This window comes from Festucalex cinctus, chromosome 13, assembly GCF_051991245.1.
Source record: "Festucalex cinctus isolate MCC-2025b chromosome 13, RoL_Fcin_1.0, whole genome shotgun sequence".
Lineage (NCBI taxonomy): Eukaryota > Metazoa > Chordata > Actinopteri > Syngnathiformes > Syngnathidae > Festucalex > Festucalex cinctus.
The window spans coordinates 23,991,470-24,004,764 of NC_135423.1; the positions used below are offsets into that span (position 1 = coordinate 23,991,470).

At 39.1% G+C, this 13,295-nt stretch overlaps 1 protein-coding gene across 1 annotated transcript in view; it reads left to right on the forward strand.

Annotated features, from left to right (window-relative positions):
- Positions 1–13,295, forward strand: part of LOC144033607 (solute carrier family 12 member 9) — a 76,167-nt gene that overhangs the window by 26,745 nt on the left and 36,127 nt on the right. The window contains exon 7 of the mRNA XM_077541808.1: positions 13,116–13,273. Within this exon, the coding sequence (XP_077397934.1) occupies positions 13,116–13,273 (158 nt within the window). The remainder of the gene's footprint in view (positions 1–13,115; positions 13,274–13,295) is intronic.

Below are 13,295 nucleotides of genomic sequence, written 5' to 3' on the forward strand. Positions count from 1 at the left end.
AACCAGTTCACCCCGGGATTAGACCAGATGCGTGTGCGTTGCGTCTCCACTCCACCGGGTCTTGACTGCCGGAGCACTCGTCAATTTTTGTAACGCGGTTACTCAAAAAATTTTGCTTTCCAAAGTAACTAGTAGTCTAACGCGTTACTTTATTCTACAAAGTAGTCTGATTAAAGTTACTGTCCAGATATTCAATGCGTTACTCCACATTTTCATGAAGAAGGCAAAATATCTCACTGTTGTAACAGTCACAAACAACTGCCGCTAACTACGGAAGATGAGGCAGAAGTCATTGATCACCACACTGAATTCAGCCATGGTCTGGTCGTGAATGGTTTGCACATTCAAAACAAAAGTGATAATACTTTTACTACTAATTTTAATAACCAACAGGCACACAACGCAACAAAAAAGTGTACATTATGGACGATAAAAGTGGTAAAAAAAATAATTTATTTCCATCCTCAACTGGTCCGTGAAGCATTATGGGATGAGGTCGTCTCCGCCCTCTCGCCAGGGGGAGTGACGTCAGACAAGTCACGTTTTCAGTAGGGGTGGAACAAAAAAACGATTCGACCGAACCATCGTTCGTCAAGGGGAGCTAAACGACCTTATCGGTAGCAGACTTGTCAACCAATACAAAATCCGCCGGGAATCCTTAGATTAATTGCTTGTAAAGCTGTACACCGGATATCGCGTGGCTGTGAATCGGTTGCGAGTGAGGCTTTATGGTTTTCATAACAATAGCAAGAGTTCTGCGCCGTGCTCTACTTGTTTTGTTTACATTTCAGTAGCATCACGATTCAAGCTACTTTAGTGTTTACAGAGAGCTAGCAAAGTAGCGCTCAGAGACGCTTCATTCCCCGGATGTTGTAAACATAATGCAAAGACGTTACGCACCTTTTTTTGGGGGGAGAGAGGCCCGCCTACCGTCAACGCCGTGCTCGCGACACGGCACGCGCGCAGTCGCGCACGAGTGACAACATGCAAATGGAGACAGTTAGCAGAAGCCGGTGCCGTACATCTCGGTATTTCCCATTGCTATCGAGTCCTCTCGGTGCACTTGTATGTCCCGGGCCGGCGTTGGTACTGCACGCAAGCCAAAAAGAATAACTCCGGTGACGATTCAATGCATGGATTCAAACGACACAGGTATGTCCCACAGCCAACACACCAGCTATGCAAAAAGCACACTGCAAGTATCTCATTTCTCAGTTTGTGGCTCCCTGTCAATGTACACAACTAGCATGAGCAGCAGATAGGAGAACTGAGACGTGCCCGTAATTACGTCATCAAACTCAAAATGAACGACAGCCCAAAAAACAAAATATAAACAGTAGTGATTCTGTGGTCATCATCGTGTCTCAGATTAAAAAAACAAAAAAGATGTCATACATTAACCAAAAATGAATGTGATGGCAAAATAAAAACAAAAATTGTTTAAAAACAAAAATTGTTGATTAAAAAGGGAAATGAACTTTTGGAATTATTTTTGCATATATTAAGTGGTTAAAATGTGTTTGATAGATTTATTGTTCCATAAGGTGGCTTCATATTTCTTTTGGCTGGACGGTAGGTTTATTTCATGTCTTAAATTTATGATTCTGAAATACTTCACAATTTGCACATATTCGGTTTAATTGTGTTGGTGTCTGTCTAAAGGTTAAATATTTATATTTAACATTAAATTATCAACCTTTTGTTTTCCTGATCATTATTTTGAAGAGAAAAAAAAACAAAAAAACAATTATAACTGTTAATAACTACTAATAAATATTTAAACTGATAAATTTTTCCGTCATATCGCCCAGCCCTTTGTTGTGGTATATTTAAATAATTGATTCAAAATATAGAAGACATATTTGTTGTTGTTCTTTTTTAACACATTTGTCGATACTGTAAAAATTTGTGGTGTTTTAAGATTAATGTTTACAAGCAACAAATGTCACTATAAGTTTTGAATATTGAAATGAATCGTATCGAATCGAAAATTGTATCGTTCCCAAACTTAATCGCACCGTATCGAACCGTTCTGTTCTGAAAGATAATCGTTTTTCAATCGAATCGCAAGCTGTGTATCGAGATACATATCGAATCGGCCTCATTTCAGAGATTCCCACCCCTAGTTTTCAGCATGCACGAGTCGACTCAAGTGTACACACTGGAATAGCGGAACAAACAATAGAGGAATTAAGGGGATTTTCATTTTCAACCTGGATAGATTTGTATTTTTTGTTTTATAAAAAGTATTTACGTTACAAGAAGTCAAGAGAGACTGCCTATTTTGTTTTTCATTAAAAAAAACACCTTTATTTTCATGTTAAAAATGCACTTTTAATAAAGTATTTGGAACTCCGTTTCTCCCACATTATTTTTATGTTGAGATGGTGTTATCGGCAGCTGCTAAAAGTAACTTCTAATCTAACTTAGTTACTTTTAAAATCAAGTAATCAGTAACGCAATTTAGTTACTTTTAAAACCAAGTAATCAGTAAAGTAACTAAGTTACTTTTTTAAGGTAACTGTGGCAACACTGGTGATCGCACGCTATCATGTGGCATTCAAAACAACGATAAAGACACAGAAAGTCTGTGCTCAACAGAGGAGCAGAAAGAGAGGTGGACTTTTTTTGACTGAACTCACTGTCCACCCCTGCTATGACGTTCCATGCAGCATTCCTTTTTAAGTTGTCTTTATAAAAAGGATGTGCTGTGTCATATCTAATTTTGTTGCTTTCCACCTCGGTTATAAATCTCTCCTTGTCCACGTTCGCCGGTGTTTAAACACTGAATAAAGCGTTAAGCATTATGACATTTTGCTGACATGATTGCGAAATAGGAGCTGGCGAGTGTTTTATTCTGAAAAGTAACCGGAAATTTATTTTGAAACTGCGTCGATCTTCCTATCCTGCTCGATGTGTTCTGTGCTAGTTTGCCATTTGACGTAGGCCGACGGATGCGTCGTCCGTCAAAAATAGAAAATGGGTCTATCCGTGCGGAGGGCTGCTGCACAACGCAGCTGAGACGCAGTCGACACGCAAGGCACACACAGCCGGTGTAATTTGAACAATTTGAATGAATGGAAACGTATCGGCTGCGTCGCCGGAACGCAACGCAGACACAACGCACACGCATCCGGTGTAATCCCAGGGTCAGGGTGTACCCCGCCTACTGCCCGAAGCCAGCTGGTATAGGCTCCAGCACCCCTGCGACCCTTGTAAGGAGAATGCAATTAAGAAAATGGATGGATGGAAATAAATAAATAAATAAATACATACATATATTTGAAGGAAGAATGATTTATTTTGAAGGGAAAAAAAACAAACGCTTGAAACCTGCCAGGACAATAATGACCGTTACTTAATATTTTGTTACACAATATTTTGAGACAATCACTACATTTCTTCTGGAACACTGGACATCTCTGCACCTGTTGATCAGGAATGGTAGCCCATACCTTGTAAACCAACTCTTCTTGCTGTCTCTGTTAAAAATGTTCTTTCTCTTGACTTAAAGCAACACTACAGAACTTTCAGTTCACGTTGATTATGGCGGCGCCATATGGACAAAAGTGGTAATGTTATGTCTGAAGGAAGACCACGTTTTCCAGGAGGACAAGCACTATGTGTCGTTTTTTTTATTTTTTAGCTCACGCCAGTGAGTGAAAGCCAGGCCAATATTGATCCTTGACTGTCCTTTTATCCGGGTAGCTACCCTTTTTCTTTTTTTGTGTGTTTCCTCAGACAAAACTTTTCAGTTGTTTTGCAGCTTCTGCCAGGAAAGCGGTAAGTGTGCGTCAACATTCAAATTAACTTCTGTCTTTGTATCAAATGGAGAAAGAGGGAAGTGACATATGCCATAAAGCGGTCAGCACATTTGTAGTTTTTTGTGTGGCAGTGTTCCTACCATACAACTAGTTTTAAGTCGATGTTTCATCAGAGTTATGAACATATTTCATTAAGGTTGAAAAGTTCCTTCGTGCTACTTTAATGTTTGAGCTTTGTCCATAGCTTTCCACTAAGTTCAGATAGAATTTTTAGACCCATTGCTTTCAACATGTTGTTATTTTTCTTTCTTTAATGGAAGGGTACCACAGTGTTGTCCTTGTTTGTTGGAGAAATGAATACACGTTGGCAAATGTGGCAAAGTAACTGAAACCACAGTTTGTGCTTAAAGTGTGTAGAGTGCATGTGAATGGTTTGGGAAGAGAAGGCAAAGGCTCAAGACTACTGAATAGAGACATGGGTTGAATATGAAAATGTGTGTGCCAATGTGGGTGCATGTGAGTATACCCACAGAGGACTTGTTAGTTATTGATTCCATTTAATAATCCTTAACCACAGTCAACTCCCTTGAGAGCACTTATCTTTCACTTTCGCTCTGTCTCTCTGCCTCCTGCAATTCTCCCCTTGCCTCTCTTTTACGCTCTGCCTCTGTTTTATCTGTCTGTACCTCTTTCTTGCTCCCGGTGTACCTCAGCTATACTCCTTAAGTACCTACAAGGTCACGGTAAACTGGGGTTAAAGACGGACACTAAATCCCAGCAGTAAGGGATTTAAGTTTGGTGCTAGAGCCTTTGTTTCCATGCAATTGACTCGGTGCTGTCTGGAAGGCCTGAAATAATAAAGGATACACTCCCAGATTCTAACTTTGAAAAGTTTGTTTTTTGACCCCTTTGCTACTGTTTCTTTATGTACAAGTAGATGTGGTCAAACTGCTTAAATTAACATTTAAATGGAATGTTTCTGTGTTGCTGTTAAACAATGATCTTGACTACGAGAAGAATGTCTGGGTCAGATACAATTAACTTTAATTGTATCTAACTTGACTATTAAAGTAGTTGGCATTCTGTGGCCATTTGTGGGGTGAAATCATCAGGCACAATTTTATTCAAAACCTATGGTTCAGGTATTTGCAGTTTATTCATGTTGTTCTTCATATCACTGGACTGCTACCCAGTATCCATTTGGTTCTGGACACTTGTATTGCTAAGTATTGATTTACCCAAACACTTATTAGCAGTTCACCATTATTCAGCATCTGCTATCAATCAAATTCCTCTTTTCTTGTAAAACAAGTCAATTAGGTCATATAAGTGGAGCACAAAAATAGTGCCGGCACCATGTGACAGCATCAACACTGACTTTTACAGTCTACAGTACATGAAACACCATTCTCCTGTATTCAAACTAGTCATGACCCTTACACAGTCTAATAGATACATGTACGTACGTACGTACGTACGTACGTACGTACGTACACACACACCAAAGTGGAAATTCAAGTTGTCCGGTAGCAAAAAGTACATCCGTACAACATACACAAATCAGCAAGTAGAGACCCAAAACATAACATAAAATAAGTTGCAAAAATTAATTACAAGTATATTAAAATGCACATCAACAAGATCAATTTGACAATCTAATGGTGGCTGTTACAAATAACCTCATAAATCTCACAGTTCTGCAACTCATAGAGAGGAATCTGTCACTGCAACTGCTTCTCTGAGCCGCGACAGTGTCGTGCAGAGGATGGCTGGTGTTACTGAGGTTGGACTTCATCATCCTCCTAATTCCGCTCTCGACCAGTTGCCCTACAGTCCACCTTTCTCCCTATCACTGACACACACTTCCTCACCACTTTGTCAAGACGGTTCTGCTCCCTGCCAATCATGCTGTTGAACAGTAGCTGTTCCCCGGCATACCTCAGCAAAAAATATGGCACCCAAAACAACCGACTGATTTAAAAAAACAAAACAAAACAAAACTGTAGCATCTCACAGACATCAAAAGGGTTTAACTTTTTCTTGTATACAGCATTTGCATGTTCCAAGCAGTCCAGTTTGAATCTGAAGAATCAGAATCTGCGACCGGATAGTATTAAAAGCACTTGAGAAATCAAAAAATCATTAGCCTCACATGACCCCTCGTACATCGTGAAAAGAGAGAACCTTTGTTGGAAAGTTGATTTTTCCCGTCAGGGTTCACCACAGCTATATGTTTTGGAAGTTTTTACACTATATGCCCTTTCTGACACGACCCAACCATTTTTGTCCGGTTTTTGGACTGGTAGTCAGCATATAGCGTTAAGGGTCATGCTTAGACTAGGATGTTATCATTATTAACCAAAATTTGAAAACTGGTCTCCTATGTCCATTGTGTGGAAGCGGGTGTGGCTAGAGCAGGGATTGCAAAATTATTTGATGGAATAATTGAATGAAAATCAATTCTAAAACAATTCATTAGTGACAGCCCTTCCCTAGTCACTCAATCACAAAGCATTCCAACCTGGTGGCCACGGGCATGTCCAGAGGTGTGTGATGCCCGCAGGAAAATTATCTTTGTGTGTGAATTCACCCGTAGACATTAGTAAGTGAAATTTGTCCTTGCATCTTTCAGAAAATGGGTTTATTGATTTACAGAACTATCATTTTCATTTTGTACCAACTCAATTGGTCACATAATGAGCATTTCAATGATGTTAGCCATAAGATGGAGCCATCTCAGTAACAAGCTCCCCTCCCATTTCAGCATTTATCGGCGATTCTGAAGCCTTTTTCTCGATGTCCATTAAACTAAAGGATTCTGAATCATTATGTTAGTTTTTTTCTGATGAATGACCGCACCCGAATGACACAAGACCACCGGAATTGCAGAAGAATGAAAATTGCTGATATTCCAATATACTAAAAACAGGCTGTGTATTACCTCCAGCCCTTAGTTGCGAATGCCTTATGAAAAGCATAAACATATTGTCATGTGCTGAATTTGGATCCCAAAGCCCAGACACAAATAAGATTTTAACTATTTATTCACATCGAGAGGCATGGAACAAACTTGACTAGACGAGAAACAAAGAGAGTTGCACAGAGGGACAGAAAGCAATAATCCGGCAAAACACACACAATTCTCAGACTGCACCCACACAGTGAATCGATCTGATTGGTTGTATTAGGTAAAAGACTAAAGAACGACATCACAAAGGTCTAACATCATCAAGCTGTCACACATTAAAAAAAAAAAAAAAACAGTTGAAACTGGATGCTGTTACATCAGATCCAAAACAGACACGTAACGGGTCGTGAACTCTGGCGCACGGTCATGAACTCTCTGGCGCCCAGGCCCAGACATGACACATTAAATGATGGATGAAAAGAAATTATATACATGACTGAGCAAATGGGGGGGGGGGGGGGGGGGGGGGGGTATGAAAAATATAGGAATAAACCAAAAATAATTGAAGGAAGTAGCAGGGCACAAGAATGAGAACAATCAGTAGTAAGTACAATCTTTGTCGCTCCCTTTGAGCCGTTATGCTTTATTTCCTCTCTACCCTAAGCAAGCTCCTTTAATCTGTCACTCTCTGCCCCATGCCTTAATTCCCCTCTTTATTTGGATGTCAGTGCTCATTTCATACGGATGATTGGATCAATAATTACTACCCAGGCCCTCACAGTCATAAGCAATACCATTGGTAATGAATTTCCACAAAATTATGAAACCTCTGCAGCTACCATACAAATTGCCTTTTGTACTAACGTCACCTAACACACGGACCATGTACTGTACCTGTACTGTAGCTTCTCTCATCTCATTTGTCATTCACCCTAATAGAGCATTTGTCTTCACTGTCACCCATGCTACAAGGTTTTATACGAAAGCCAGTTTGCAAATCTCAAGCTTGTCAAGATTTATTTGGCCCAGACTGCACATCAGATAAACCAATAATGAGGCCATCAGTTTGAACCCAAACATCACACCCCTGTGGGCCATTAACACAGACCCTTAATTCTTTATCAGGGTTGACACTTAAGTGGTGTTCACTTTGTTGGAGCTCCGGTCCGGACCAAACACTGAATTATTCCTTTGGTCTTTTTTTCCCGCTACAATTTTTATCATGGAGTCCTGACGGTGCACAAAAACATCTGTATTGCCACCACACCTTATTGGACAGTGTTTATGAGTTATGACATATTCTGTGACACAACTCAAAATGTTGAAGCAGTAATGTTAACCACTCTATTACATATGCTTTTTGTGGTATTTTTCCCTGCTAAGATGTCATGATGAGCTTCTAAAATGAACTCCACAGACACTATGCAATTACTTTAAGATGGAGATATGCCATACCATATCAAAGCTTTCAGACTCTGATGCCGATTGTTATACATTTCACTAGTCCCAGTTATTATCGCTTAAAGTCTTCATACAAATACACACACACTTGCTGAACTGACTGAAATCATAACAAAATTTGCATGCAAGCAGATAGATAGATCACCTCTTTAATTGTTCTCAAGCAGATTCATGCACACCAAGATTTGGAATATGGCAGGGGTGTCCAAACTTTTTCATTGACGGCCACATACAGACGGTCACATACAGGGGTTACTTTTTAGATTTTTTTGACTTTTATGTATTAAAAACAATGAAATCAATAAACCTAACCGTTATTTAATGTTTATATATTCTAGTTCATTAAAAAAAAAACTGCTAAATAACATACAAGCCAAAACTCTCGCTATTTTAACATAAATATCCTACGTATTATGTTTACAACAAACTTCTGCTTCTTTGGTGTCTGCTGCTATGTGACTGGCAATTTTGTAACCGGGAACGAATGAAGGGACTTTCCAGAGGAATGTTTACGGTGGGTTCAAGCATGTAAACGGCAGGGATTTATGCGAGAAATGTCACCGAAGACACCTATATGTGCTCTCTACATTCTGTCTGTGGAAATGGGCCAGCAGCTGAAAATCCAGACCCAATATGAGAGACTGCAGTGTTTGTGCAGGTATGTTTATCGTTTGCTTTCTCAGCGCTAGCCCTGCTAGCTGCTATACATCATGGTGAATTGTAAATGGACCAAAAAGACCTCGAGTTTACCTACAGATGCCACTGCTGCTTTGATATGAAAATTAATGTAAAGTATTAGCACTATAAAACTATTGGATGTTTTAAAAGCTAACCTATGCCTACAACAAACCTCTATATTGGCTATAATATATTGGCTACTCTGGCTTTAACATGCAGTTTTATCAGTGTCACTAATATGTGAGCGGTCACTGCGTCACCAAGCCACTTTAACAAAAGTAACTAGGTCAAATGTTATGTTTTTATTTTATTTTTTGTATTAAATGAGCATAATCTAATAACTTTCAATTTGTTGTTCATAGGTGGAGAAAAAGGCCCGCAAAAGGAAAGCCCCAAGTGAAAAAAGGACTTGCCATCTTTAAGCAGACTCAGCAGCCAAGGGACGGCATGAAACGTCGACCTGATCTTCAAATCAATGTTGACACAACCAAAGCAATGGATGCAGAAACAACCCTTATGGACCTTCCATCAAATAAAACATTTCAATTGCACAATCTTGTTTATTGAATGATACGTTATTTGCTCTGAATATTCAAAATAACTCCAGTATATTAAATTGTACTATTTTACTATTTCAAAGTAAAAATTGGAAGATATCCAGGATGCATAATTTCTTCAAATTCCGGGAAAAGGTAATTGCAGTGAAATTCTCTCAGAACAAGAACCCAAGGATCTTCATTTGCTAGACTTGACCGCCGCTTTGATGCAATACCATGTGCCACCGTCTAGCGATGGATCAATAGGTAGCTTTTGATTGACTGCATGCTGGCATCTATGCAAACAAAATGGATGGGTCAGCATATTCATACAATAAAAAATAATGGTAAATTCTAGCTGAGTCATGACCAAAACACAGTCATTGTCATTATACTTCATCGGTTCATAGCTTTGTCTTGTTAGCCAGAACAAACTTGACATTTTTAACATCGAAATACTGGCAAGTAATGCTGATAGACAAAGACAGCACAGACATTCTTCATAAATGTTTCCATTTGTGTTATTTTTTTATTTGTCTCCGCTATTAAATTGAGCCTAATGTGTATGTTAACAATTGGTAAGAAAGATCATTTGAATTTCACTGCAAAACTTGGGATAGAAAAATAACTAAAAAATAAAATAAAATTGCAGATACATAATTATGAACTAATATCTTCTCAAAGGGTGTTGAGTTTAATATCTCAGTTCAAGTACAAGTAGTTTTTGAAGACATACTTTTTTGAAGTGCAGGGGCTGCCTCAACTATGATAACACAATGACTGAGGTAAAAGGAAATAGGCCTACTGTACATTCTAGACAGAAAGTAACAGCCCAAAGGTAGGCTTAAAATCAAATGAAAATTGTGACTTCAATGTGTTTCGTTTATGTGAAAATTAGCGATCAACACAATATTAGCAGTTATCTAGACTGCACTGGAGTGCCAGCTATGAACATACAATAAATCATATCTTTCTACTAAAACTGCTTTCTTTCCACTCACTTTGAGGTCTCTGCCTTCAATCACCATCTAAGTTGTTCCAAAGTGTGTTTGTCCATTGAACCAAATGATGTGTACGCGTATGTCACTACTCTATTTTGTCCGACAACCCGGACCTTATGCATGTTAATGAGAAAATGTGACATCATTTGTGACATCAACACTATTGCAAACACACCAAACAAACAATATTCCTATCATAAAAATAGTTTCTCAATCACAAAAAGTCAAGTAAATGCTTCCAATACAAAAATTGTATTCAAGCTTAGAGGTTCCAATTTTCCACAATTAATCTCTGTTAGTATCTATATACATTTATTTTGATATTTTTTCAACCACAGTAGAACATTGCCACGTGTGTGAGCACGCACATGTTAATGTGTATGTGCCACTTGGACTCCATGTGTAATAATAGTGCGCTTAGTTCTTCGAGTAGAGTGAACAATACCTAATAGGGCCATGACGGTGTAAGTATTAAAATCAGTGGACCTTAAAGTTGACGTGATGAGCCTCTTAATTACCATAGAAAGTAGGCAAGAAAGAACAAGACTGGGAGAATGAACACTGCCCTAACTGTAAACTCTGTAAAAAGATCAGTCAGAGCAACAACAGTGAACATGTTTCGAAATCATGCTGATGAGGCGGAAGGAGACCATTTTGGAAGGAAATGGATGGATTGTGTTTGTGATGGTGTGCCAAGTGTGACACAAACATACATACATTTGGTTATGCAACCCCTTTATGGGTGGAACAAATGACCTGTGATGAAAATAAACTTTTTTTTTTTTTTTTTTGTTTGGGTGTAAGTCAGAACACAGGTAAATCTGTGTGAGTGAGTGCATGTTTTGAAACACCACAAGAGATTGAGCGGGATCAGGAGAGAGTGAGAAATGCTTGGCACTGTAATTCCGCTCTCTGGCTGTGTTGTATTGGAAGGAGGTGGGGAGCCAGCGGTAATCATGCACACCCTGCTGTGTTTTTTCATCTCTGATCTCACTGCCTCCATGTTGAGTGCAGCATCTTGTGCGCTAATACGCGCAAGCACTGTCGCACACATGCACGCTTGCTCACAGTCGCTCTCTCAGGAGCGAGTCTCTTCCAGGAGCTCATCATTAGGCACCTTGGCAGAACAATCACTTTGCTCTCGACATTTTCATTGAAAACCATTTTGCCCCTACGATAAATGAGTTTAAAATGACACACCACCTTTTGGGCCACTTGATTTTGAGCGCCGATGTGAAGATAATAAATTCATAATCTCTTTTTATGCCTGGAAAAAAATTGATGTTTCAGACAATTATATAAAAGATAGTTCAATACAATAGCAATTGACAGTATGCTTCTCATTTTCTCCCCTGCCAGTCCTGCTGTTACTGTTGACCAAGTGCTCCTGCCAAACCACTGATACAAAAAAGAAAATCACTAAACCACATATGACCATACATTAACATAGTGTCATTTGCCATGAGAACGTGCAGACAAATAATAAAATGTGGCAAATCAGCATTTTTATAACTTAAATGTATAACAGACAAGCAAATGTGTGTGTGTGTGTGTGTGTGTGTGTGTGTGTGTGTGTGTGTGTGTGTGTGTGTGGGTGTGTGTGTGTGTGTGTGTGTGGGTGTGTGGGTGTTTTTTTGTCAAGTAAACACAAGATAAATTGCACTTGGAATTTCAGTGACTGCTGGATTTCTATTCTGTGTTGATTGAATTGTTTTCATAGATTGAAGAACTTGCAATAGTTTGCTTCTAAATTACATTTAAAGTATTAAAGTGTTGTGACGAAGTATTTGTCCACTTCGTGGTATCAAAAGTCATAGGGTTTACAGGTGAACAAAATGAACAGAGCGAGTCACCTTTTCATCTAATCTTGCTCTCTTGACCTTGAATTCAAAAAGTGTGTTATTGTATTCGCTATCTCGATTCATCACTTTTCCTTTATGCTGGACTTGCTCAATTAAATCAATCAATACAATTGCAGGTCGTGTAGTTTGGAGACTGACTCCCATCGTACAACTCAATTCTATATTTATCGAGCGCTTTAAAAACAACCACTGCTGTTTTCTAATGATGGAACCCAGGGGCATCAGATACAATGAAAACATCAGAGGCCCTAGAATTGAAGCTTGCGGAACACCATGCATTCCATTATGCATGTGAATTCATAATGAAAATATTCATCCGACCACTTTTTAATTTTTTTGCTTAACTTAGTATGAAGAGATTCCAATAATAAGAAATCACACGATGTGCCATCACAACAGCCCCAAGTCAACTACTGAGCGCACCAAATTCCCTACAGCACAGATAGGCCAAGCAGTGTAGCGTAAATGTGATCACCTGCAGCCAATGATGGCCAAGTGGGGCATATTATCACAAGACATTTGAGTCGGGTGTGTATCTTTGACCTCCGCCGAACCCTTGAGCCTTACTCACTGAACCCCTGGCACTCGATCGAACCCAGATTAAGAACCACTGACTTGCGTTGTCTTCAGATATTAAAATTAATTTCAAGATCTTCAACATGTGTTTGCTGCATTTCCATTAAATATCACAAAATAAACAGCCACAGCAAAAGGATTTGAAACTCTCCTGTTGCACAGAAATACTTTTGCATAAAAAAAAGCATACAGATTCACCATTCTGCATGATCATGAAGCTGAACAGGACAGATAGAAAAAACATTTACGTGTAATGTGCAAATAAAAATGTGAAATCAAGAATTCTGAGTGATATCCAGATCACTGATTGCTATTTTTTTTCCAACCAGGGTGCTGCTTCAAAAGGATTACAGCTTTCTGCGAGACATCAATGTCTGGAATCCCTTTGTCACCCTTGGAGTTTACTCCTCCACACTTTCGGCAGCCATGAGCAATCTCATTGGAGCGTCACGCATCCTCTATGCATTGGCTAGAGATGACTTGTTTGGTATTTCTTTTATGGTTATACA